Source organism: Calonectris borealis, chromosome 1 (genome assembly GCF_964195595.1).
Source record: "Calonectris borealis chromosome 1, bCalBor7.hap1.2, whole genome shotgun sequence".
NCBI lineage: Eukaryota > Metazoa > Chordata > Aves > Procellariiformes > Procellariidae > Calonectris > Calonectris borealis.
The window spans coordinates 200,746,802-200,774,498 of NC_134312.1; the positions used below are offsets into that span (position 1 = coordinate 200,746,802).

Sequence of the window (27,697 nt, forward strand, 5' to 3'; positions counted from 1 at the left end):
TCCTAGTGCGAGGTAGAGATCAAACTGACCTGCTCTGTTAATCAAACTAACCTGCTCTATGTTAATCAAACTAACCTGCTCTATGTTAACACGATAAGCTAGGAATTTTGCCAATGAATCACAAATGAACTAAAAAGCAGCCAAAACCATCGTGTTTCTTTGCTGGGAAAACAGTTAATCTGTGTAGTTTTGGGTGGTGCCGACTGTTCTTAATTCACTGACTTTCCTAGGTCCTATTCCTTTTCTCACTGTTGTATTAAATAACTGAGCAGAATGAGAAAATGCACTTATTTATTATGGAAGTCTGTTCTGCAAAGTTCTAAAGAAGCATAAAGGAGAGTGACAAAAGGAGACAGCGAGAAAGAAGAGTATCATTTACGTCATCAAGTGCCTTGAATGCATTCTAGGTGATAAAAAACCCAGAAAGATTAGTCTCTTTCCATTTTGCTTATTGGCGTATTATATTCCCAGCAAGAAAATACAGCACATTAAGGCTGTCTTTTGTTTGTGTAATGCAAATACTATTTTAATATTGAAAAATTATACCTGCTGTTGAAAAGGAATGGGAGTTAAGCAACTTTAAAATCTAATTACTTATGTTAGATCAGATGGTAGTATAATTACATTTTAAAAAATTCTATCAGATCATTTATGCTGTAGTATCTTCTTTATTTTACTTATTTAACAGCACAAGGAGTGTTTCATGCATAAGTCAGTGCAGGCACACATCCTGGACTTAAAAGAAAAGTCATGTTTTATTACACAGGAAATACCTAACACAATAATATGTAACTGAAGTTTCAAACAAACTTTAGGACTTCACATCAGGTAGAAAATATGAAAAGAAAAAAAAAATCAAAACATCAATCAAAACAAAACAAATCATAGAATCATAGAATGGTTTGGGTTGGAAAGGACTTCTGAAGATCATGTAGTCCAACCCCCTGCCATGGGCAGGAACATCTTCAACTAGATCAGGTTGCTCAGAGTCCCGTTCAACCTGACCTTGAACACTTCCAGTGATGAGGCATCCACAGCTTCTCTGGGCAATCTGTTCCAGTGTCTCACCACCCTCATCACAAAAATTTTTTTCTTTATGCCCAATCTAAGTCTACCTTCTTTCAGTTTAAAACCCTTGCCCCTTGTCCTGTCACTACAGGCCTTGGTAAAAAGTCTCTCTCCATCTTTCTTATAAGCCCCCTTTATATATTCTCCAGGCTTCTCTTCTCCAGGCTGAAAAATCCCAGCTTACTACAAAAAACATTACAAACCTCCAACCAATTACAAAAAAGTTACAGAGCTTACCGCTTCTCCTGTAGCAACTGGCAACCATCAGCTGCCACTTCACTTGTGTTGGTCTGCATATAAATAAAATAAAATTATGCACACTGCCAAACAGTGAACAAGCAAAATAACCTGCATGGCGTTGGTAAAGACCTACTATTTAGCTACTCTTAAAATTTTTCATCTAACATATTGCCTTCCTAGGAAGAATTTATCCTGTTTAGTTCACACACAGTTTACCCCTGCATCATGCTCCTGTGTTCAGGCCTCGATGTCATTCATTTGTAGTCCTATATTACAGTCTTTCTCCTGCCCATGATTCTGTGCACCAGACACAATTAGTAGACCTGACATGTGAAACACTAATCTTTGTCTGAGGTACAGAACCACACAATGGGGGAGAACAAAATGCTAAACTGTATTCTGAGGAAGTCCCACCAGTATGGTGCCAAGCACACCCAAGGGATCCCTGCCAGGAAGCACACTCCCCACTTACAGCTTCGAACTCTGGCCTCTCCTCTGTGTCATCACCTCGATGCCCTAGCTGCTACCTGTCCTTCTCTTTTTAGCACATAATGGTAATAGATATGGTCAGAGAAAATATTTGAGATGTTTGAGCATGTACAACAAAACTGTTGGACTCCTTCCTCATTCTTATCAAGATAATGTGAAAATTAGGAAATTTTCATGTCAACAGTGTAAGGATGCTCTATAAGCCAAAGCCCTTTTCACATGTGGCTTACAATTCAACAGTAGCATATCCCAAAGGCACTGTATGCTAACATTTTCAGAATAGTTTTGTACTTATTCTCTTCAATTTTTCCCTCCAGTCACAGCACAGGCCATTTTTAACTCTAAGTAATCTGTTTGTCTTGTAGTTGCCAAACAAGCTTACGAAAGACAGCTGCTTCACCTTTTTTAGTTTCAGCTGAATATGTCTCCTGTGAACAATAAAGGCAGCCAAGCAAATACTATAATAAAGTTTATTATGCAATTCAGTATGAAAATTCTAGAGAGAATAAATTGTCAGCAGCCAGCATTAGCTGCACAACTCCTTTTATTAATGATAGATTTGTGCATGTTAGTAAAATATAAAATAATGAAAAACTGTTTCTCAATTCATTGTCTAACATGTTATCTTAGAATGCAATTTAAAATGTAATTATAACACTGAATTCACTAAACAATGTTAAACTAAAAAATGCTGGTCATGGTTAAAATAAAGTTATAATTTTAAAATGTAACTTTATTTACAATTAGTAGCAATTTATAATCCAACATTCATATTTATCTACTAGCATATATAGACTCTATTTTTCATACCAAATAAACATCAAAACATCTATGTTCTGTTATCTACTATTAACAATCTCATCCCTCAGAGAAATATTTTCTCTGTTTTACACATAGATTACCATTACAAATAATAATGAAGAATTCCATATGCCAATTATTCGTAAGTACTTTATAATCCACCTACTTCATGTTTCATGCATGGACTGAGTGCAACATGAAGCATAAAATATTTAGATTTTTGCCAAAACAAGATTATGAAAGAATTCTTTTTAGTTTCAGCTGCTTCTTTCCAAAGTTTCTAAGAAGGCCATGAACACCAGCATATGCGATCTCATAGCTTGACTAAAACACAATTTTTTAAGGTGGCCAGAATACTGGCAAACCTGTGAAGTGTGATTTCTGGGAACTGTCTCCTGTGTATTTTCATCTAATCTACATTTCTATTTCTTTATAATTATACCACAATTTGGGTGAAGTCTATGCTTTTCTATTTATTTTTGTTTCAATTTTTAATCTTTATTTAAACCTCAGATTTTCTCTTCTATAATTAAAGTCTACTCTAACTCAAGCCCTTTCAAAACCAGAATTAGTATTTTTTACTGAACTTCTAACAATCTATTTGCAGTATAATCTTTCCTTGAATAATATTGTACAAATTTTTGTTCACATGCTGTCTTGTTCATGCACGTCATTCAGTTTCACAGAACGAAAAGAATGACAAATTTTAGATCATCACAAGACAAGCAATGACTGAGTTTTGCTTAGCCTGATTTTTGAAAGGTTTGCCAAAACACGAAATAGAGAAATTCACACTTGCTGGGGTGAATTTTAGTTGCATGAATTTTAGTTGGTCTATTAACACAAAATTCTTGTCTATGAACACATAGACAAATAGTTGTTTCTACATAAAAAGGCCATATGCATGTTTTTTTAGAATTCTGTTTGAACTCTGGATTACAGATTTAAATTTCACCAAATTTGTTTATTAACCATTTGTCTGGTAAGCTCCCTTTCTGATCTAAAATAAAATATATGGCCTACATACTTTCTTAAGTTCATCATATTCTGCTAAAGGACAATTTCAGCAATTAAGTTGCTGAACTAAACTCAATACATTTCAAATATCTCTATCAGGATCAATTTGATCTGTCAACTTATTTTCACTAACCATTGGTAATTCTGCACTGCACATTTTTGCTTACCTCTATACCTTATCTGTGATAACCTTTTTATGGAAGTAGAAGTTACGTGAAAAGTGGAAATGCAACAAGAACTGCTAAAAGATGCATTTATCTAAACCATCAAATCCACACCACATGATAAAGTAATAGGAAGGAAATATTTCACATAAAGCCATAGAGAAGGAGGTGTTGGTGGCTTAAGAGAGCTCTTCCCCACTTCATAGCTGTGCTTAATGGCAGAGGACAGAGAAAAGAGATTCTAACACCCAATACTATCTTGGGCCCAAGGGAGGACCTTACTTAACATTGAAATTGCACAGTAAGAGCAAAAACACACTGTAAACAAACAGAAAGTTGAGAAAATTAAATAATATCCCAAATATTCTTAACTCCGGTATTTGCTTATAGTATTAAAATTATCCAACTAATTTATCTCTAGGTATACTTATGGATGTCTAATCACAAAATATTTGAGTAGGCATAAAATAATGATTACTCACAGGATTAGTGCTGCTCTTTCAAAGTACTCAATGGCTTTTTCACAAAACTGAGTGTCAATGTAATAGGCTCCAAGCCACTCAATGACCTCAATGTTTGAAGGGAAATACCGGTATGACTGACAAAATAGGAAAGGTGAAAGAAACACAATTTTAGTGATAAACAACATCTTTATGTTACTTCTGGAATATCTTACTCAAGTGTTTAATTCTCCAGATGCCAAAAACGTGTAATATATGAATGGAACTAGTGTGCTATACTAAGTAATCCTGAAAAAAAAAAAAGGCACGCCAAGTTTTCTAATTACCGAATGCTTTTTAGAAGTCACCTGAGATGAGTTTGTCACATTTTCCATCTAGCCTTATTCGAAATATTATTTTAAATAGTTCGCAACCGCAAAAATGTTTACTTAGATCATGTCTACGTGTGAGTAAGTTACCTAAAATATTAAACAATGCTAACTAATACGTGTATAATCCATACTCAAATCAGTCTGCTGGAAAACTAAAAGCATTCTTTTCTATGAAATACGTATGCACGTAAATAACATTTCTGGCTTTTTAGAAATTCCCACTGAAATAGGCAGCAAAATTATTATCAAGCACAACTCCACTAGTATTCAGATTGCAACACAGCCTTTGGTCATCCTTGCTTTATACAGATAAAAAAAACCCCTCATATTGTAGCAAAGCAAGTTCCTGTCTTATTCCTGTTTCTAAAACAGAAGAATCTCTACAAACTACAGAAAGTCCTATAGCTGGTTTGAAATGAGAGAGGATGCCTATCTTTAGGCAACTGTGTATACATAATGTGTAGCTGTACCATTAAAGTATAAACTTACATAGATAAACACAAACATATTTTATATATATCCATTATACAGATATGGCTTCCAATCAACACAGTCATGTTACACACCTTTAAAATTACATTTATTATATCCATTTTTTATTTCATCTCAGACTATATTTTAAATTAAAATTGTTAGGGGTCAATGTAAACAATGACCATATGAAAAATGAAAGTCTGAGGTCAAATACCATGTGGAAACACAGGCTATGTGTTTCCTTAGGATCTGACTACAAAAATAAGATTTTGTCAACTCTCTCTCCCCCCAAATTTCCAACACGCCCCCCCCCCCGATGACATTTTTAAAAGTTTAAATGAATCAATTGTTAAGTTGATACAGGAACCTATGACAAAATTTTCTTTAATTATGACAAAGTGTATTGAAAAGCAATAAAGAGCAAGTACCTCATAGTAATAATGAAAAGCTTGGGATTTATCACCTTCATTATCATATAATTTCCCTAGCTTTGAAAGTACATGTGGATCCGTTGGTACTACACTGATCAACTGAAGGAGCCACTCTATGGCTTGACTGGGATCTTGCATGATCTCATATCTGAGTTTTCTTCAGTCAAGGACTGATGTCAATGACATTTTGATTTACTCAGAATTCCTACTACTTTACATAATGTAATCCCTACGCTCACCAGTCACTGTAGTGTGGAGATACACTGGGATTTTTTACACATTGTTTTCATAATTTCATTCGTATCAGAAAGTATTTTTGTTACGCTGAAGAAAGAGAAGTATTTAGAGACTTTGGCTGCTCTTTCACCTTAAAAACACTTTGGGCTCAACAGAACTTTGGGCTCAGTTCTCCACTCTTTCTGCCACTAATTTTACTTTGACTTCCTCATTTGTAAGAATTAAGTGTGCGAACCAGGTGATTTATTTGTAGCCTTTACAACTTTGTTAGTTTTTCGTAATACATCATTTTGTCCTAAAGTAATTGGGTAATTCTCAAGAATATTCTCAAGAACAGACTTTTACCTGCAGTGAGATTTTCTGCTGTGTGTCTAAGCAGCACAGCACAGACAGTGTATGATTCTGGTCCAGAGAACAGAAGCAGCTTTAGCTGTAATTAGGCCTGCAGTGTGCTCTCCTCTCCTCAAGTCACCCCTGAGCAGCACAACGGCTCAGACCTCTGCAGCAATGTGAGCTGGAGCTACTGCCCAACATGTTTTTTTCAGTTTCTGCTGCACCCTACCCTTCACAGAAGAAGCTTGTGAATGTTGTGGAAAGCAGTTTTACATAGCAGTGGAGCAGAGAAATTCTCTCCCAGATGGGAACTGGGAGTTTTAGGGCCATTTATGCTGTTGTAAAGGGGCTATGCAAGGAATAGAGATCACAGCCCCTTTGTATTTTTGGAGATTACTTATTTTACTGATTAAAATATATTTTTATTACCTTCACTATTCTTAAAAGTGTAGTACAGCAGCTGGGGAGGATTTTATTACGATTTGCACATCCTCAGAAGTATTTTTAAAGAAATTCATAGGGTAGAATATCACTGGTGAAGTGCAAAGCCAACCCCTTCCCTCCTCACCTTTTCAATCTGTTGAGCTTTTGCAGTGCTGGGGGACAATTATTTTCTTACACGTATACTAACTAATCTGAAAACAGCTTTCAGAACAGAACTTCACTTATTTTTTTCTTAAAGGTTTTACTCAGTTGTGCTTATATCTGCCACATTATTTTCATAATAAAATCAGCAGCATTTTAAGTATTCCAGGACACACTTTAATACTGAGTGTAAATGTATTCCCTGCAATGTGAACAGTCTTAATGTATTTCTTCACTCGCTTCACTGGAAATGTCCAAGAAGGTTGTAAGTTCTGTTCTCGTTTTTACAAACAACAGAGAATGAATCTATGCAATCTTCCTAATTATAATGGACACTACAGTAAATTTCTTTGTTGTGTCATAATTGAAACACAGTTCAGATTAAATGGGTTTACTAAAACCACCATCCCTTCTCCTAATCCAGAAAAAGATACATGTTTGCTATCTGGTAAAGGACTTGGGCACTATTTCGAAGGATTGCATGGAGTTTCAGAAAATAATCCAAAGCTTCATCTATTCTGTTTAACTTCTTGCATGTTAAACCTAAAAAATAAAAGTTACAGTATTAATGCAATGAGAAAAAGATGACTTCATCATATTAACTGACAGAATAACCAAGAAAAATGAAATAGGAACACAATACTCAGAGGCAGTGTAACTGCCTTGACATTGACAGACTCTATTCTTGAGAGCCGTGCTTATAATTCTTACCAGCTAGTACAACTTACCAAACTGATAAACAAAGGAACACAAACCTAATCAAAGACCAAGAACAGATGTAATCTCACTTTTTGAACAAGGTGAATGAGGGAAAGGGAGGGCTTTTAGAGGTGAATGACTCTGACGGTTTAATAATGCTAAAACTGATATATTTTTAGTAGCTAGTAGAAATTTTTATCTTCAAAGTGACTTAATCATCTGCAATTACTGGTATTTTTTTGCAGAACAGATAGGAAGTACAAATTAATACCTTGCTATAACATAAATTACTGAATAAAGTAATAATAATGATTAGTATATATTTCTATACAAGAAAACTTTGAAAGCCAGATTCTCAGAAACACTAGTGCTATCTTTAGACAAAAGCTAAATCACAAAAGCACCTTTGGCTTACCAAGATTATAAAGTGCTTCAGTGCATGAGGAATCATTCCTGAGAGCTTCCTTATAAAACTCAGCTGTTTTTTCATAGTCTCCGCTTGCAAAAACAGTATTTCCTTTGTTAGTTAGAGCTGCTGGATTGTACCTATCAGAATTTACAGCTAAATCTGCATAGTTAGCTGCTTGTGCCAATTCATTCTCCTACATGAACAAAACAAACATTGTATTAGTCATTTGTCAGTCAATTTTCTTGCAGCTGTGGCTTCTTACAGTTAATATAGTGGAATTTCAAAAGATTGAGGATGAAAAAAATAATACATTTTTTAGTCCTAAAATATTACTTATGTATTTGCATAAAGCAGATCATTTCTTTCAAGTTTCAGAGAACTTAACACTCGAGACGTGTTTTGCCACTCTGTCCCATTCAGTCTGGAAGTTTTCTTTGTTGCAACAAAGTAGTATTTCTTTAAAAAACAAAAATAAATCCCCATACCCTACAAACTTCATCTACAAACACACCTGCCTAAGCTACATACTTCACACGTTCCTGAAGTTCAGCCAGGGTCTTCAGGACCTGAGTTTCAAATGCAGCTGCTGAGCTTCTGCACAAATCACACTGCAAGCATACTTCTGTGGCCTGGGGCTCAATCTTACTCTTCCTCACAGCAACAGGATACAAAGGACATGCTCCAAACTTCAACTACAGCGAAGAACGGGTGTTCCAGAATAACTCCTTTAACATGCAGTTTCTTGTTTACAGAGATTATTTAGACAGGCACAAAAATTGCTACAAAGATACAGAAGTTGCTACATAAACTGCAGTGCTTAACTGGTTTTGTTGAAGCAAACACTTACCAAATAATAAAGGAATGAAAGGTTTGTTGCAGCTGCACTCTTTACTCTGCTATCCTTTTTTTCAAACATTTTTAAAGTCTCCAGTGCCTAGAAGTAATTTGGAAACAACTTACTTCCCACTGAAGCAAACTTACATCAAAATTCTTTCAGAAAGCATTGATAAACTTCACAGTAACAAACAGCTAAAATTACCAACTCATATACTCACATACATGATAACTACAGAGCTTGTAACACATGCTTGTAAGCATGTACACACATAAGTATATCAATATTACACAGTATTAATCTTGGTCACAAAATTTCAATAGTATTGGCCATTTATTACTTCTTCAAAATTTAGATTAAATATGGCTACCTTGAAGTACACAGATATTTGACAATTCTATACATACAAAACACAAGTTCATATTATTTGCTTTCAATCTAGTCAACTAATTAAAATTCTCATACCTATTTTTCCAGTTCTTTAAGTGAACATGAAAGGATTGACATTAAAACTTTTATTAAAAAGCTAAAAAAGTACATGCTCTATAAAAAAAATATGCAAGACAGTGTAGGATTGGATTTCAACTTGCAGTTGTTTTGTGTAATAAGACGACACCTGTCTAAGTTTAGGAAGTACTCAAACATGAAGACTGAAGCCAGAAGATTTTTTTTTTTAAATCTTTTACATAAAAACTAGATTTCATAAACTTCAAAATAAAGAATTTTATGGACAAGAAGTAAACAAATTTATAGCTAATAACTATCAAAGAAACTTTGAAATACAAGGCAGCTTTTTTTTTCATTGACTGTGTGATAACATTTGTAATTGCAGACTAAATTACTAAGAAAATCTGGCTTCTTTATCCTAAATATTTATATTAACTACACAAACTGTTAGAATATCATAGTGAGCCCAGTTCTGTGTTCTATTACAACACAGATGTGGCAACCTCAATTTAACCATCAACATTAGCAATTCAAAAGTTTCCTTCTTCCTTTACATGAAACCTGTAAGCTGCTGTTTACATATCAAAGTGAATGCATGATATGGTATGTGTGTCGTGGTTTAACCCCAGCCAGCAAATAAACCCCACGCAGCCGCTCGCTCACCCCTCCCCCCTCCGGTGGGATGGAGGAGAGAATCGGGAGGGCACAAGTAGGAAAGCTCCCGGGCTGAGATAAAAATAGTTTAATAATTGAAATAAAACGAAGTAGAATAGTAATAGTAACAACGAGAACAACAACAACAATAACAGAATACACAAAGCAGACGATGCACAATGCAACTCCTCACCGACCGCATGCCACGAACGGGGGGCGAGCCCCCCCACACCCCTGGTTTTTATACTGAGCATGATGTCACATGGTATAGAATACCCCATTGGCCAGATGGGTCCACCACCCCGGCTGTGCTCCCCCTCCCCGGTGCGAGCATCACCCAGCAACAGCCAAAGCATCAATGGGCCATCAACGCTCCTTTCACACCAAACCCAAAACACAGCACCCCCCCCAAGCTACTGGGAAGAAAGTTAACTCTGTCCCAGCCAGAACCAGGACAATGTGGAATGCCAAAACAAACATAAAGGAAACAAGTTTTAATTGACTGTCATACATACTGTTTTTACAGTTACTTTACACAAAAAACGTGACTGTACTAATGATGTGTAAAATGACAAAGTATATACAGCTAGATGTAGTTTATTGATTTAGTCAACTACAATCCACCCAAGAATTATGAACTACTAAAGATCATAATATTCTCCTAATAATAGAAAATTCTCTAAAGAAATACATCAATTTCAATCAAGAAAAGCATTTCCAAAGTTAGGCTCTAGATTTTGTGGTCTCTGAAATGTAAGACTTCAACTATGATAATTTTAAACTTTTATGTATATTTGTGACTTTCTCCAAAAAGGGAATGGTCCCAAATATTTACAGATGTAACACTACTATATCTGAGGTACTCTACTCTTAAGTAGAGACTTGCTTCTTCAAGTAAAAGCTGTGCATTTCTTACAATGGGATTCATTTTTAGTGAACTTAGAGCTATATAGTTCAAAGTCACTTTCTGAAAAGCCATTTCTCACCGTAGTTGATTTGTTTACCTTTGCTTTTACTGCTAAATGGAACCTTTGACAATAAAGATCAGAGTAGAAGTAATCTCTTTTTCACGTATAATGAAAAGTTCACGTGACTCTGAACTCTGTTCACCTACTGGTAAATTAAGTTGCAGTTCTCTTGAACCATTTCAGCAATTATGAGCCCTAGGATGAAAATCCACAGCAATACTCCTTTTGTCCTTGCAACGTAGAAATGCTCTCACTGCATCATCAGCTAAATTTATATATTTCTAAATAATTCTAACCTTTTAATCCCAACAATAACAATTACTTAGATTCAACAATCAAAACACAGATTGTCCAAATTATTCTTGGTGACATGTTTCCAATGTACCTAAATTATTTGCTTAGAGAAGTTAAACTTCAAAGCAGCTTGCCTGACCCAAGCAGGGTCTGCCAGAGATGTTAAGGAGCTGCATGGCTAACCTGCAGAATTTTATTTTTAAATTAATTCTCAAAGTTTTTATTTGAAATTAAGAAAACATTCAAAATATCTAATACACAAAACCCCTTATTACTAATAAAATACAATCTAGACATATTATGGTAATTTCCATCCTGAATTTTTTTTTTTTTTTTGCTTGGACTGTTTTAAAATAATGTATTCATTATGATGAGCACGTAGTTAAGCCCATTATAGTTACAGCAGAAATCTATTTTAGTTCTTTTTTTTGAAACATAATAAAACTTTCAGCCTTGAAACTGAATATTTCAAAAAGTTTCCATTCTTGTTCTTCAGCCAAAGGTGTGTTGAGCAGGTGGTGAGTTAGTAAGTATATGAACAACAGACAGAATGAATATAAGTGGCAGCTGCAGTTTTATTAGAACAAAAAAAAAAGACTCTCTACAATCACCATTCTGCAGTCCCACTCTACTATTAAGTAGTTCCAGTGCAGGTTAAAGGTATTCTATCACATAATCAAAATAAAAAGAGCATCTTCTCCACTTACTCCTAACTTCCAACACCCTTCCCTCTCCCTCCATTGGCGTACACCAGAGAAACATCACCAACAATCTCTGTATCTCATTTTACCTCTGAGAATTGGGTTTTTTTTAACCTATACTGGACACTAACTGGAAATCGCAAAAAATTACCATCAAAATAGTAAATTCTTGAGATCATATGACTGTTTACCTACTTGTGACACTCTCACCCTCCAAAAGCTATCATCAATAAAGCTACTAGATTTGGTCAAAGTTTTCCAAATTCTCAAACTGCTTCCTGATCTCAGAAAAGCTATCGGTCAGACATACAGTATAATATAACTCTCTTGCTGTATCTAAGGAGAAGAAGACAGGACAGACAGGAGGAGCAAGAGCGGCTCAGGAAACCAGAAGAGCTTAAATATGAGAAGGAAAAATGGGCTAAAGTTAAGCACGTAGCCCTGTGTGCATCCCTCCACGCTATGGCAAGCTGAAGGACCTTAGAAGATGACGGAGGTATTCAGCTTCAGCTGTAATTTTGCTGTATGCGATCTTTCATACTTCTTGCCACTCATGCAAACCCGGGGGTTGCTATATTCCTGCTTATTTATTCAGCATTCCTATCATTGAATGTACCAAACAGTGCATGTTAGAAGGAAATTGAGAAAATCCTGTCAGATATCTGAGTTTCTTTTTGTTCAGATGAAGCTGTTTTCCAACTGCTCACATTTCAAACTAAGCCTTTTTTCACAGGCAAAGAAAAGATCACATGACAATTTAGACGAAAACCTGGTATTACAAATACCACAACCCATAAAAATTTGATTAAAAGCAAAAAAATGCATTTGTCTTAAAATAAAAGGTTATAAGAAAGCTGCACATTCACTTAGATAATGCCAAAAACTTAAACATGGTAAATTGTGGTATTAATTTATACACCTACATTGGTAATTTATATGCATAGAAAACGAAAGCTGCAGTTAACAGCCTGCTGTACTTATTAGCAAGAGATTGGTGATGATTTTTACCATGAAGGCAGTTCAGCATAAAATTCATTGGCAGAAATTTGCCTAACTAGTGATTGGATGGCCAGTTGCAGAAAGAGATCTTACCTATATAAACACACATAAATAATTTCAAAATAGCCAAAAGTTACTTCACATGTATATTTAAAAATATAACAAAACAATGAAATGGGAACATGTAACAATATGCATGATAAAAACTGTAAAATCACAAAGATTTTGGTAGATCTATCTTCTGAACTTCTGCCAGTTAATGAATTTTGAGCAATGAGCTATACTTTTACTTGGAAGTACTGATACTGTATCTTTCCTATGACCTTCCTCATTTGCTAATATATGTGGCTTAAGCTGCTACAATATCTTTTCAGTAATGGTGATTCATCCTGGCCCTCTGTGCCCTCCAGGGGGGCAATCTTTTATAAGAGATGTAGCACTGTCCAAGCTCCCGAGCAGATGCTTAATTTAGTTCCAGTTTGTATTTCAATGGAAGGAGGGCTGACTAAAGTTCAAGGTCAGATTATAGTATTTTAGGGAACACTGTAGTACATAGGGAACAGTGAGAATACCATAACATAAGCAATAATGATACATATGAAGTGCATCTGCATATATTTTGGTACTATAGTCAACTTAACTGAGAGAAAGATTCCACTCATACTAATGAAAACACCTCCACATTGATTAGCAATGTGCTTTCTTTCACACTATTGACGGTACTGACTACAGTTCCATTAACTGTAATGACAGCTTCTCACCCAGTGAAGCTAAATTTAGCTGTCTTAATTTTGACATGAACTGCATTCACTGTAACTTTTGTGGCAAAAATTTCATTTAAATAAATTTCATCTCTTGTCAGTGTTTTTATAAAGTTATTTTACTGAGCAGCATCAATATAATTATTATGTTTGCATAAATCATTCTTTCCCTTGCTGAAAAATATGCTGTGGCTAAGAAAGATATCTTTGACAATACAGTATTAAAAAGTAGTAATGTGAAAAATTTCTATACCTGGTTAAAATCCTGCTGCCTCAAGTAAGTAGTGGCTTTATTTATTTCCAGGTCATTGGCTAACTCTACATAGTGGGAAGCTTTTACTACTTCTACACACCTGCAACAGAAAGAAAGCCATAAAGATAAACAAAACGCATCTGTGCAAATGCCACTAAGTTATATACTTTTGCAGTCAATTTCTTCTCCAAAATGAGTTGTTCTGAGCTATTCTTTCTTTACAGAGGCAAAGAGCACTTTGATTAAAAATATTTGAAAAAACATTTTATTCCCATGACCTACCTTAATAATACTACCTCTGCTCTCATTTTTTTTACCCAGCTGGCTAAATATCACATTATTTTCCATCACTGAGTGATACTTGATGTCAGATATTGACTAAGATCGTTTTTCAAACCATTTTCTTTGGATATGTTCTATCAGCTGATTTTTCAAACCTGATCTCCTGTTGCATATACTACCAAATCCATAAACCAGCTAGTGAACAAAGCCAGAGACTGCAGATTGTGCCCCTGAGCTACATAATAATAATAAAGTCATAATAATAAACCTCCTTCCGATCGTCCCCCAGTTACTTTTGGCTTAGGGTCTTCTGCCAAATGAGGGCAGGACAAAACAGAGCAGACGGTTCGGATGTTCATTCACAGACACCATTTTCCAGGGTTTGATGTGGTGTACTTTAAAATTGCCTAATCATTTGAAGCAAGACCTTTATTTATTTTATACATATACTGTTCTCTCAAACTGTTTGGAATTAAGCACACTAAATCAATAACTTTGTGGAATGCTTCTTTAATCCCTTCCACTGTTTTTTTTTTAAGTGGTGGAAAGCCTTTTTCTTTTCTTCTAATAGTTGGCTAATTTGCCAACAAAAGTTTAATTTAACAAACTGCCTGCTGCTATAATTGGGTAGGCACAATATAGACAGTCTCTATACAAAGTATACAAATGCCTTCTGACGTTGGAGGAAAAATTATACTGAAAAAAATAGCAATTTCTGCAAAGACATCTGTAATAAAAGAAAAGTCAAAAACCAGTTTTCCACTGTTACTGTTAACATCTTTTAACCATAAAACGCAATGAGATCTAACTATCCAACTGCTCCTTATGGAATATGACAGAATAGTCCCGAGATAATGTCACATTTCAAGTAAGAAATTATGAAATCTGAGATTATTTGTGCCCACTTTATTTCTGTAAATAAACCTAATCTGATTAAAAGCACATTTAATACTCAGAGGACTCATAACAAAGTGTAGTATTTGGAAAATTAAGCTCAAACTGCGGGTTAAACTTCTTCACTGGGCTTGAATACCTCAGCCTAGAAGAATAGAGAGTAAATCTGTCCTGACATACACAAAACAATCCCACACATCTCACCAGAAGTTGTTTAATTAGCCAGAACAGATATGAAAGTGTGTTCTACTTCATGACAAGTATTTTGTGAATAGCACTAAGGAAACTGAATATCTGACAAGCTTTTCCAGTTTTCCTGAACAAAAACCAAGATACAGAGAAAACAAATCTGACTTACTCACGCTAACAAGTTATAAAGCAGCAAGCTAATTTTCACAAGAGATACTGTTTAAGTTCTGATGAGTCAGAATGGCAAAACTAGGGAAATTATAAGATTATAATGATTATTAAACCATCAAACACCACCTTGTGGACTCTAGCAGACTAAACATGTCTGTGTGAGAGATTATTTCATGTTAGTATAAACAGCTTTATTAGTAAATTATAATTATAGGACCTGCAAAATTTGAAAATAATCCTAACTGGCCAAAAAAAAAACAGGTAAAGGAAAGTTCTCTTTTCCCATCACACTTCCTTCACTTCCCAAACACTGAACATATCTGTTAGTAATGTTGTGGCTGCAGATACACAACATTCATTTGCGTACATCTTACTTTCCAATAACGTTATTAAAAATACTAAAAATATCAAAGTAAGTCCCTATAATAGAAAACTAAAAACTAACTAAAAATACATCTTGAAAAGTTATACTTATCATTTTTATACTGTCCTTACAGGAAGTATGTCTATTTTACTTTGTTTTAAAGAGAAGAGTATTCTGCTGTAGAAAATACCACAGAAAGCAAAAGCTAAGCTATAAATTGAAAAATAAAGTGCATACAAAAGTCAAAATGGTAAACTGTATCAGCAGCCTATCACTGTATAGACGTGTATAAATGTTTAAGAAACAGTAGATTAAGTTTACATTTATTAAGTATATAAATGAAATGCAAATAAACCTTTCTAATAATATTTAGATTCCAGTGTTTTATATGACTCTATGGGGTAATGAAAACTTCTTAGGCACTCCAAGTCTTCATTATGTTATCTTCAAATTTACAGTAAAGAGTAACGATCATTGCCTTCTGTATAGCATTTGTCTATCGAGACTTCTAAAAGATCTTCAGTTTTCAAATTCAATTGAACTTTAAGAAGCTCTTTTTATGCTAATACAGAACAGTTCAAACATATAATGAAGTCAAGTTTCAATGATATAATGAAATTAATTTTTAACACAGAATAGACTCTAATGCTTTGTTTTGTTCTTCTCCAGAGCATTATGAAGGCAAACTGAAATTAGCCTAGATGCTACGTTTGAGATGTGCAGCAAACTATGTTTCCTAGGCTGTTTATGTTTGTGAATCTGATTTCATAACCAGCACAAGAGATTGGCATATAGTTTAGACAAAAAGAAGCCCTGCTTGACTCTTACCAGTCATAGCCCACTGCAAAAGATGTCTCAATTACTGGTGCAATGAGTTTAGCAGCTGTCATGATGTATTCCTCTGCCATGGATTTCCTAAGGAAAAAAAAAAACAACAAAAACCAACACACAAACATGTCACCATTTCAAAAACATGTATAGAAAGAATAATCAAATCTTGTTCTTGCTTCTTCCTGCACTCAGGACAATCTTAGAAGTCAATCTAACCAGTCCCCTGCTACCGCTACTGCCCTTGATAAAGCTTGATATAGCTCTCAGTTTTTTCTGTCTTCCTTTCACAAAACACTGTAGTTGTATTTTTAAAAAAACCCAATGCTGCAACTTTTAAGCAGTGTAACCTATAGTAATTGGGGTAGATATTCTACTTTAGTGCAGAACACTAAACAGAGTGATCCAACCAGTTCTTCCAAGCGTGTTCTTTCCTAAGAATTATGAGGACACTTCTATAACAAGAGCTGTGGACACGTGAGAAGAATGTTAATACTTTCAGGAGCTAAAATCCATGGCACCACAGTCAAGAAAGAATAGACTCCACCATTACCTCTCACGTTCTATTTGTCTCAAGCTGTCATTTTTAATGGCTTCAATCAGTAGATTTGTATGCGGATCATCCTGGAGAGGGACAAAACAACTGCAAATTATGCCAGTATACATGCATTTTAATTATTTTATAGACAATACGACTGTAAACATAAACTGATGTAAATTACACAGTCTATAATGTCAGTTATTTACTTTTCACATTTCAAAAAGCTACCTTCAATTTAAAGTAGTTTTTGAACCACAAAACCTGAAATTTGGCATTACAACTACTTTAAGCCTGTTTTTCTGCTCATGTAGGTCATAGCTCACATTAGGGTTGTTAATAGGTGTAGTTAATGTCATGTGCATCAGATGGGGAAGGCTGCAAATCACAGTGAGAAGACTCACATGCTTAAAAATAATGCATGGTTAAGCATTTGCTGAACTGCAGTGCTATTCAGCAGATGAGGACTTGTGCTACCTTCTCATTACAAAAAAATCACACGATCATCTTGTGGTTTCTACCACACATCCCTGTTAGTTCTAAAGGAACTAATGCAGATATACTGGGTAGCCACCCCTTCCTCATTTATTGGGGATAGATTATAGATTTATACAAAATAAAGACCAGAAGAAAACTTCGTGATCTTTTCTCTGACCTCTTCATAACAAAATACAGAGCTTGGAATGTCTCTTAAAACTATAGCTTGCCTATCCTTAGAAAGAACTTCTACAGTCTCAAGCTTTTCTTCCAATGAATGCTCTCACATAGTCTTCAATAAATTCAAGTGTGTAATTATATCTTTGATTGTTAGGACTGAAAATGGAAGCTTTGCATCACTGAAAAAAAGATTGCTAAGAGAATATAAAGGGCTTGCCTTGATCTTTCTGTATAGGACCCTTCTAAGAGGGACCCTAAACCTATTAATTACTTTTTCCCATCTTTAACATCATGAGCTGCTGGTTTCATGCTACAAAGGAAGTCCAGTTTCCAACAAAGTCTAATAAACTAAAAAAAGCATATGTAAACTTTACTAAAATTTTCTTCTGTAAAATAACGCTATAGTATTACAAGTTTTATTAGCACTCATTTGAGATAACTTGCATTAACTTACTCACTGCTTTGCTCCCTTTATTTTAGCTTATAAATATTTTATTAAAATTTAATATAAAGGAGGCAAAGCAGTAAGTGAGCTGTGTAAGTCAGCCCAGATGAATTTCAACAAAATTGTTACGAAGACAATCGTGTGGTGTGGATTTTATGTACATCACATCTTTTGAGGAAAAAAGGATTTGCATGTTCTCAACATTATTTTACACTTCTGAGCAGTACTGCCACACTAAATTCACGCTGGTAAAAAGAAAGTTATTTTAGATACATAAATACACATCAATTTACATATTCAGTATAGTCCAGGCATTCAATGTCTCTCCCCCTTTCTCCTGATTTACCATATAAAGACACAGTTTATTTTGTTCAAACATACATAGTTTATTTTGTTCAAACTTACATTTGTTGAAATGTATTTGTCATCATAATCCACTTCCAAGGGAACTGCAATCAGTTTTTGGAAGGCTTTTTTCATTTGCTCACCATTTCCAATAGCAAAATAACATAGGATCAAGTTGAAGCCTGCCTTCAGGTTTGGGGACATGCTCATTATATGTTCAAATGAAGAAATGGCATCAACGTATTGGCCAGTTTTAATAAATGCAACTCCAATATTTTGCATTATTTTAATCCTAAGGAAAGAAATCAGGATTAGGTTATATTTTTAACTATCAAATCATACTGTATCCAAAACTTGTATTTCAGAACCATGCCTACTAGTAGAAACTCACCTCATCTCTTTGTGGACACTAGGAATCTGGTCTAGAGCCATACGGTAGAATTTGATAGCTTTGGAATAGTTCCGCTGCTTTAAATATATATTTCCCATATTCACCTTCAGTCTACCTATCAAAAGAAGTCAATGAGTTACAGCCTTTTAAAGCATAGTTACAGCATTTTAAAATTGTTTCAAAGTGACAGAATAGAATAACTTCTTAATAATTCTTCATTATAGGGTACCAGTGGCCCTTTAAAGAAGCACTGCACAGAACAGCCTTCTGCGAATTTTCACTCAGAAGGAGATGAAATAGTAATGAAACCTAGAAAAGAACTGTCAGTGTAAGATGTATTCTGATATTGATTGTGAATTGAGGGATAGGTAGAGATTATTTATAGTGCTCTCCGGGAAGACAGCTGTAAATAAGCATCTCTGAGAAAAGTGCACTGTAGGAGTCTCAAAGATGTGCAAAATACTAAAAGAAGCTTTCAGAAAGGGAAAGCTGAATCAAAAGAGAAAAAATTAGTATTAGAGCAGACAACATAGTGTGTGCTGCATGAGAAAATGATATATTTGGCTTTATGCTTAGCTTAGCCAGAAAAGACTTCATGAGTTGGAGAGCCAAACCACATTAAGTTATACCAAGTCAAAGATTATGAGTATCTGTCATCCACTCTGACTGGCAGACATGAGGGCTGAGATCTCTGTGAGTCAACACCACACAGATGAAGTCCTTATTCTGAATACCCGACTACCAATTTTAATCCACTTTGGAATGTACCCTACCTCCATTGCTGAACATCTTATTCTTCACTATAACTTGGTAAGTATTCAGTGCTTCAGCATACATTTCATTAGCAGCATACTGACTGGCCAGATTGAAAAGAACCTATAGAAAAACAGAGTTATAGGTACAAGAAAATAACATTGTTCTCTCAACAGCAATAAACTTGAATTCATAATAGATAATTTCAAATTAATTTACATTGGAAGTATTGCTTTTACCAGTTTTAAGCTTCCCAACTTTAATGTTCCTTTATTCTTGTACATTGACATAGAGAAACCAAGTTTGAAATTTACTACTTCTAGGTAATTCTTCTATTTTTGTACTTAAATAGCTACCATTAAAAGTCATGCTTAAGTCGGCCTTAGACCTAAATAAACACAATGTTATAATGCAAGGGTATTAAAAAACATTCATACAAGATAATTCTTAGAAACCGCGTGTAATTTATGACTCCAACATATGGAAAACAGTCCTACTACCTGTGGTCACTCAGTTTACGAAGACAGAATTTTTCCAAACTGCTGTTTCAAAACAGAAATTCTGTTTGTATCAGGTAAAATATCTCTACATTTTTTCCCCACCTTTACTCTGCCCTTCACCATAAAATAAATTACTAGGTCTGCCTAACTCAGTGTATTCATTGTTAATAATTTTCTCTACAGCGCTACCTGGAGTACAACTTTAAATTCCCCCTAAACATTTTTATTTATGTTGTAGCCTTTTTTAAAAAAAAGTCTACTATTAATTTGAAAACCAGAATGTAAATCTAGATACTTGTTCTAAGATTCATGATTTAGGAATATTAATATATCCTATTTCATGTAATACATTCTCTGTCACTTTATGGTTCAAGTCAAAGGCAGTGTCTGATCTCTCCTGTTTTCTTCTCTTGGCATGTTACATTTTCTAGACTATTTATTTTTGAAGTACAGGGTTTACCTCTTTTATATTTTGATACGTGTGTTTTGTACGTGAGTAGGTAGCTGGAATAGATGCTCATAGGCATCGTTCTTCACTTAACGTTGACTATGTGGTTTCTCTGGTACTTGAGATTGTACGGGAATAGACTCGATGATCTAAATGGATCTTTGCAACTCAATGTTAAGTTTTTAACTTCAAGAAGTCATTCACTTTATCTTCATAAGTTTCCCCCGCACCCAAATGTAGACCGTATCTGATCTGGTACACTGCTAGGAGCCTTACAACACAGCCTCCGCAAACACTGAAATGTCTCTTTAGGAGGTTTGCTACCAACATCTTTCACTCATTGAAGATTTCTAAGCACTTACTGAGTAAGTGAGGTCTAAGTTGATGTTTTCTGGAGTAGCAATTTGTTCACGTTGTCTCACCAATACTCTTTCCTTTCTTCCAGCCTCTTTTGCTTTTTCCAGAGCCTTAAATAAAATACCAGAATTTAGCAATGCCTTGAACCTTACTAACCCAAGATGGCGAAAATACATTCAAAACAAGTATGAAAAGAATATACTCATGTCCATTTTCTTTAGATGCCCAGACTGTACCCAACGCCTGAAAAACAGCAATATAACCCACAGAAAGGTGTTAATTAGCAATTAGACATATAGTTGTCTGTCTGCTTAGTTGTAATTTTAGAGAAGTATAGTCACACACATATATACGCCATAATCACTTTCGACCCTAGAAGATTATTCTACTTGTATTAATCATAGAAAGAGCACATAAATGTTTAAAAAAAAAAAAAAAGAAAAAAAATAAAAAGAGAGAGCATTTACGTTCAGCATATTTCCTTAATTGCAGAATCCCAGTGCAAAAAGGTGTTGGGAGGAAGAAAGTGAAGGCAGGAAGTAAACGTGCATGTTATACAAATGTATGTTGTACATACACCTCGACTAATTCTGGATGCTGGTAAACTGCTTCCCTTTTTATCTATCCACAAGTGGTATTTCATATGTACATTCACAATTTGAGTAACTTCAGAATTACTATTTTATCCAATGATAATCTTCTGCAGATTGGTGTCAAGACCCTTCATGCAAGTAATACTACAGGTCTACAAGTGCCATTAGCGGTCCTGCATGCCTCTGCAAGGGCGCAATGGTTAAAAAAAGTAATGGCTAGCACTCAAGGTAGCTATTTGGCAGCTAGCAGTGAAGGAAGTACTTCTCAAGATATAGCTTGATTCTTAGTCCTTATGATAGAAGGCAAATCCAACTTGGCTGTTTTACAGATAATGAGTTGGCAACTTTGATGACTTCTGCAGGAAAACAGATATTCTGCTGGACTTGTCAGAAACTAACACAAACATCCTAGAGGACCCTCAGAATGGTCTGGTATAATCTATGAAAGAAACAACCCTTTGACATCAAGAAATAAAGAATGTTCTTGGCCATACATGCAAGAGGCTCAAGAAAAATTAACAAAACTGGTTGGCTCATCTCCTAGTGAAGGTGAAATTCAGACATTATACGGGACATAAATTAGGATACGTCTGCAAGGATACTTATCCTAAATGAATATAATAAATAAATAGACTTCTTTCATACTCTCTGATCAGAAGCTATCAGCACCAGAAAAAAAATGTTTTCTTACAAAAGTGCAACATAAGAGGATCTTTGTCAGCTTGAAGGATGGACCCATCCAGTCTAAACACCAGACTTAAGTCCCACTTTAGGACTCAAGAGTTTCACTGTTAGAAGCCTTCTTGTTAACTCCCCAAGGAAGTAAACTCCCTACAGTGTGGACTGCTAGGCAAAGATATGCTAAGTGAAATCCCTCTCTCCAAAGGAGTTATCAGGCTATTAGGTCAACAGATAATCCAAAAAAATCATTGGAAAGGAGTATGACTGAGGTAGACCACGATTCCAGATGGTTGTCCTAGTAGGCGCAAGCATAAAGGCAGTCCTCACACAGTACAGTATCATCCTGATATCAGAACTGTCTAGGCTAACCTACCACAATCAAGATGATCAATGTTTGATCTTGTCTTAATTTGATCAGGATCACTGGAATTGCTGCGCAAACTGAAGAAAGGCATATACCAGGTGTTTTAACCAGAGAAACAAGAATGCATTCAGAGAGCTGGGACAGCTTTTTTCTCACAACCAATTGATAGAATGATTCTTTGTGGTAGGCAAAAAGATATGGGACGTTACCCATCCTGAAAGACAGTCCTCAAGACAACTGAAATCTTCCAGCCATAGTCTAATAGGGTAAATCTCCTATTCTGTATTTGAAAATATTCACACTACACGAGGCATAAAATCATTGACAAGAAAAGTACACTCTTGCTGTACTAGTTCCAAAGGCAAACTGCTATCTCAAAGAGAGGAGAAAACCTCGAACCAAGAATGCTTCTTAATGAAATGCTGGGTATTTCTCTACAAACGAAGGGCAGCTCCTGCCACTGTAACATGGAGTATCTCACCTACAGGAGGCCTGAAACATGCAAATAAAGGATTACTACTTAAGAAATCCGCCAAATATAGATAAGATTGTAAGGATAACATATGTAGTCTGATAAGCATCACATAGGCACACAATATCACCTTGCATAAAAGAGCTAAGGAGGCCTTCACTGTGTGTGGAGAGGACTGGACAATATAAAGTCCCTTCAAGATAAGAAAGCCCTCACTGTCTCCGGGTCCAGCGTGGCTCCTGAGAGCTGAATGAATTCTAGATCTCAATGCAAAGACAATGACTTCTGAACAAAGATGATCTATCAAAAGATGGACTGCATGCTTCCTAACAGATCCAAACTGCAGCTAAGACTACCCATACATTAAGACAGCTGAGGTAAGATTAAATGATGCTGTACCCACCACGTTTCACAAGACCTAAAGAGATACTTGAAATTGTCTCAATCAGAGTGTGGATAGATAAATATTCCTTTGTGTCAGACAAAAAGACAACATTTTTTAAAAGTGCTAACTTGTCCAAACAGCTTGAACTCACTAATTACATCTATACTAGATGTAAATCAAATGGGCTAAAGCCTGTTATTTAGCCACTACTAACTGGCACGACATTGCTCTAGTACCCTCTACAACAGATCAAATACATTCAAACTGCCTGCTGGAAGTAGTTCCTTATCCATAGTAACCTTCAACCATATCTAGGAACTGTTTAGAAAAATGCTAGTCAGCCTGGGCCAAAACTGTGCCAGTATCATGCTAACAATTTGCAAACCTATTGCAAATTATAGACAAATTATTGCAAAATATAGACATTGTGTACAATGGACAAACAGTGCCATTTTCCCAATTTGTAGCAAGGCTCAGATCATTACAGACCATTTGCAATCTTTGTAACGAAATTTGGAGCTCTTAGTCTCCAAAACATGAGAATTTGATCAAACCAAAGGCCATCTAGCCTAGGATCTGCATTGGACAGTATTAGGCACATCAGGGAAGATGCTTTACCCATTCTTGTACTCTAACAATATCTCCACAGGATACACTCCTAGACTAAAAAAATTTTTGCAGCTCAGATGACTGAGCAAGAAACATCATCTCTCATAGCTCTAGTTAATTTTTTCTCCTTATGGATCAGATGCTGTCAACTTGAGAGAGCAACAGATGAGCACAAAAGAAGTCTACATCGCTAAGAACCCAATGTATATCATTAATTCAAACAGTTGAGCCTCCTCAGCCTCCAGTAGTTTAGGAGCTGGAGCTGGCCAGTCCAAAGCATGTGGAATAAAACATAAGCCTGGTCCTAAGAAGGAAGAGTTAGAGGCTATTTTGACACACTGGAACCTAAGGCTAATGTGCTTTATTGCCACTGTCCTGTGAAGGATACTGGTGTTTGCGCTTTAGGGTTTGCTTAGCTTGGAAGGTCCCCTTATCTGAAGGACTGAAAGAAGATGAAATAGTTCATCTTCATGCTGACGCCGTAAGGTGCAACAAAAGCATACAGTGTCTACCAGACGCTATAGCACCAGACAGCCCCTGACATGGAAGGCTACTGTGGAGGTGGCTTACGTGAGACTGACCCTGGTGCTGAGCATCAGTCCTGGATGAAAATTACATTACCCAAAAAGCCCAAGCAACATCAAGGAAACGGAATGTCACTCAGACAAGACCCTTACACATCTGAGAATCAAATGCTGCAAAGATGCCAATTACAAGCCTGGTATTGAAGAAGGACCACCCGCTCCCATACAGTCCATAGGTTAGACTGGGCAAAGCTGTGCCATTATGACTAATTGATCACATCCATTTGAAGAGGCCAATGAAGATATGGGGAAGGGATTTTTTGTAACACTGAAATCTTAACAAATATATACACAAGAAATACAGCTACTAGGGTTTTTTTGGCAATACAAAGTATCACTGATTAGAAGAGTCATAGCAAAGTTAGAATTAAGATGATTTTAATAATTTGAAATGTTTGAACCCAAGTCAGTTTGAACCATCTATCTATACAAATTGTTCTTCACATAATAGCAAAAGTGAAGTGAAATCCAGAAAAATTACCAATTTCAAGTCTCCACAGCTGTTGGCAATGCAGCTTTCTTCAACCAGTTCGTTCACTTTTTTTTCCAACTGCCTAATCTTCTCTTCTGAACTAAAATAAAAATAACAATAAAAGGATTAAGACTAGTAACGTAACTGCAAACACTAAGCTTTTACACAACATATTCTCAGTAAAACAACACAGTGATGTATCACATGTCACAACTAACTGGTTTTCCCATCAAAGAAAATATAATCTGAAACTATGCCCAGAGAATATCCTCCAAAGATATCACATTCACACTTTTAATTTGAGAACATGAGACCTAAGAAAACATAAATCCTCTTACGAAAACAAGACAGACATGCAAATTTCATGGACTCAATTTGTTCAGGAGAAGTAATGACAGAACAAACAGATGGGCTGGTAAAACTTTCAAATCAAACATCTAGTGAAATGAAATATTGTATTAAGAGCAATTAATTGAACCTTTATTTACATAGATAACTTTGAAGTATAGTTTGCAAATGCAGATTTTAATAAAAAGTGGTTATTCTCCTAGATTTTTTCCTTAGTTAAATAACCAAATATTTCAGCGGGATTCCCTATTCCTATATAGCTATATTTGAGGAATACAACTTTTGTACTGAAAAGCTCAACGACTTGTTCTCAGTGAACTCCCCAATATTCAGACCAGCCTGCAAAACTTTCACAATCCCAGTTTTACCTCAAGTGCTAAAGTCAGAGTGAACAGGGAGAAACAGCAGGCAAAATTCTCCCAAGTTCTTCCCAGAGAGCTGCATGAATCATGGTGTTCCTTGCCTGTCACACACTCTTCCATAATCCTCCACAATTCTATACAAGTATCACAGCATTTGTGTGGCAACAACTATGTCCAGGCTGCTGAGCTACAGTCAGAACCAGAAATCACTGAAATCAGACATTCCTGAAAGTCAGTGCAACTGCTCTGGCAAGTCAGCTAACCATATGCATAAATGTTTGTGGCATTATTCCACAAAGTTAAAAGTTTGGCCCCTCAAGGTTTCGTAACTGCCTGGATGTTTTTAAACTCTACTCATGGTGGGTTTTCTGTTGCTGTTAATGCTTTGAAATAATTTAATGCAAAACTGAACAAACCTGTCTGAATTTTTCATTTCCAGAGGTGGAGCAGGACCTCTTCCTTGGCCAAGAGGATCAAATGAAGAACCTGCAAAATTAACAGAGTACTGAATATTGTAAAATAACATCTCCCTCTGGCAGCTGGTGATTTCTACAAACCGTACCTCTCACAGCTGCCTTAGTGTAACCTGCAGCATGCACTGCTGTCATTGGTCGAGCAACCCCATCCTTAAATAAAAAGGAAGACATATTAAATAATCTTCCTAAAAAATATATTGTGCACAGTACGCGTATCAGTTACATATTACAAAACCTTTAAATACAAAAATCTGTTGTTACCACATCAGTAAACTGAATATTTTTTAAAACGTTTTTATTTCTCAAATATTATACGTCATCTAATATGAGTTTGTTCAGCTTTGAGAAAAGAAGGCTTAGGGGAGACCTTATCATCATGTTCCAGTATTTAAAGGATGGCTACAAAGAAGATGGAGACTCCCTTTTGACAAGGAGTCACATGGAAAAGACGAGAGGTAATGGGTACAGGTTACTCCTGGGGAGATTCCAATTGGACACAGGAGGAAATTTTTTCCCGGTGAGAACAATCAGCCATTGGAATAATCTCCCCAAGGAAGTGGCAGATTCCCCAACATTGGACACTTTTAAGATTCGGCTGGACAGGGTGCTGGGCCATCTTGTCTAGACCGTGCTTTTGCCAAGAAAGGTTGGACCAGATGATCGTTGAGGTCCCTTCCAACTTGCTATGCTATGATTCTCGATAAGTTCTCTATGATTCTCCTCTCGATAGAGGAGCAAACACTATCAGGAAACTAATTGACACAAAGGAACACCTATTACTTTTTGTAAATTTTATATGTATTCAGAATACTTCATTTCAAACATCTTTTACTTTTAGGAAATTCTTAAGAATTATTCATCTTGAAATCTGTAATGTATTCTAGCTTACTGTCACACTGTTTCAGAAGTTGCTTTTTTAGTTTTTATTGACAATAAAGAGAATCCTATGAGATCATGGATCAGAATGTTTTACTTTATCTAAACCAAGAGAGACACAAACTACAGTTTTTTTGTATTTGTAACTTATTACCAGACAATGCTTCCCAACACAAGAATGTCTGACCCCATCCCATGCCAGCTTATTAAACTTTCCTGTCAGGACACTGAGTGCACTAATAAACCCTAATGGCCCTGACCAGACTCCCTCAGGCCTCCAGCCACACACCCTACCCATGGGTCTAGGATGGCCGCCTCCGTTTCTTCTCCCACCTAAACATCAACCTATGCCTTACCGTCATCAGAGCCCAGCTCCAAAAAGGCCACCCATCACATGGAGCTCCAACACAGAAGTAGCCAGGATTGAAGTCTAGGAGCGTTATTTAAGCTCAACCCTGGTCCCTAAAGCCCTGCCTGAGCTTTGCAGGAGGACTACTGGTTTCCTCATCAGCCACAGCTATGCCCGGCCACAGCATCCCTTGATCCAGATTTCAAGCTGTGGACTGACCTCCTGGATTGATCTTAGCCTTGCCTTGTCACTATGGACCTTGCCAGTGATCAT

At 35.9% G+C, this 27,697-nt stretch overlaps 1 protein-coding gene across 2 annotated transcripts in view; it reads right to left on the reverse strand.

The window, feature by feature from the left end:
• Positions 1 to 27,697, reverse strand: part of IFT88 (intraflagellar transport 88) — a 52,122-nt gene that overhangs the window by 18,723 nt on the left and 5,702 nt on the right. For both annotated transcript variants that reach the window (XM_075139948.1, XM_075139949.1), the window contains exons 6-21: positions 26,286 to 26,349; positions 26,140 to 26,209; positions 25,023 to 25,113; positions 20,859 to 20,963; positions 19,569 to 19,671; positions 18,796 to 18,910; positions 18,465 to 18,696; positions 16,973 to 17,043; positions 16,420 to 16,506; positions 13,692 to 13,791; positions 8,627 to 8,713; positions 7,786 to 7,972; positions 7,106 to 7,214; positions 5,514 to 5,664; positions 4,262 to 4,377; positions 1,306 to 1,358 (exon numbers count right to left, since the gene is read on the reverse strand). In XM_075139948.1, coding sequence (XP_074996049.1) covers positions 1,306 to 1,358; positions 4,262 to 4,377; positions 5,514 to 5,664; positions 7,106 to 7,214; positions 7,786 to 7,972; positions 8,627 to 8,713; positions 13,692 to 13,791; positions 16,420 to 16,506; positions 16,973 to 17,043; positions 18,465 to 18,696; positions 18,796 to 18,910; positions 19,569 to 19,671; positions 20,859 to 20,963; positions 25,023 to 25,113; positions 26,140 to 26,209; positions 26,286 to 26,349 — 1,741 coding nt within the window. The remainder of the gene's footprint in view (positions 1 to 1,305; positions 1,359 to 4,261; positions 4,378 to 5,513; positions 5,665 to 7,105; positions 7,215 to 7,785; positions 7,973 to 8,626; positions 8,714 to 13,691; positions 13,792 to 16,419; positions 16,507 to 16,972; positions 17,044 to 18,464; positions 18,697 to 18,795; positions 18,911 to 19,568; positions 19,672 to 20,858; positions 20,964 to 25,022; positions 25,114 to 26,139; positions 26,210 to 26,285; positions 26,350 to 27,697) is intronic.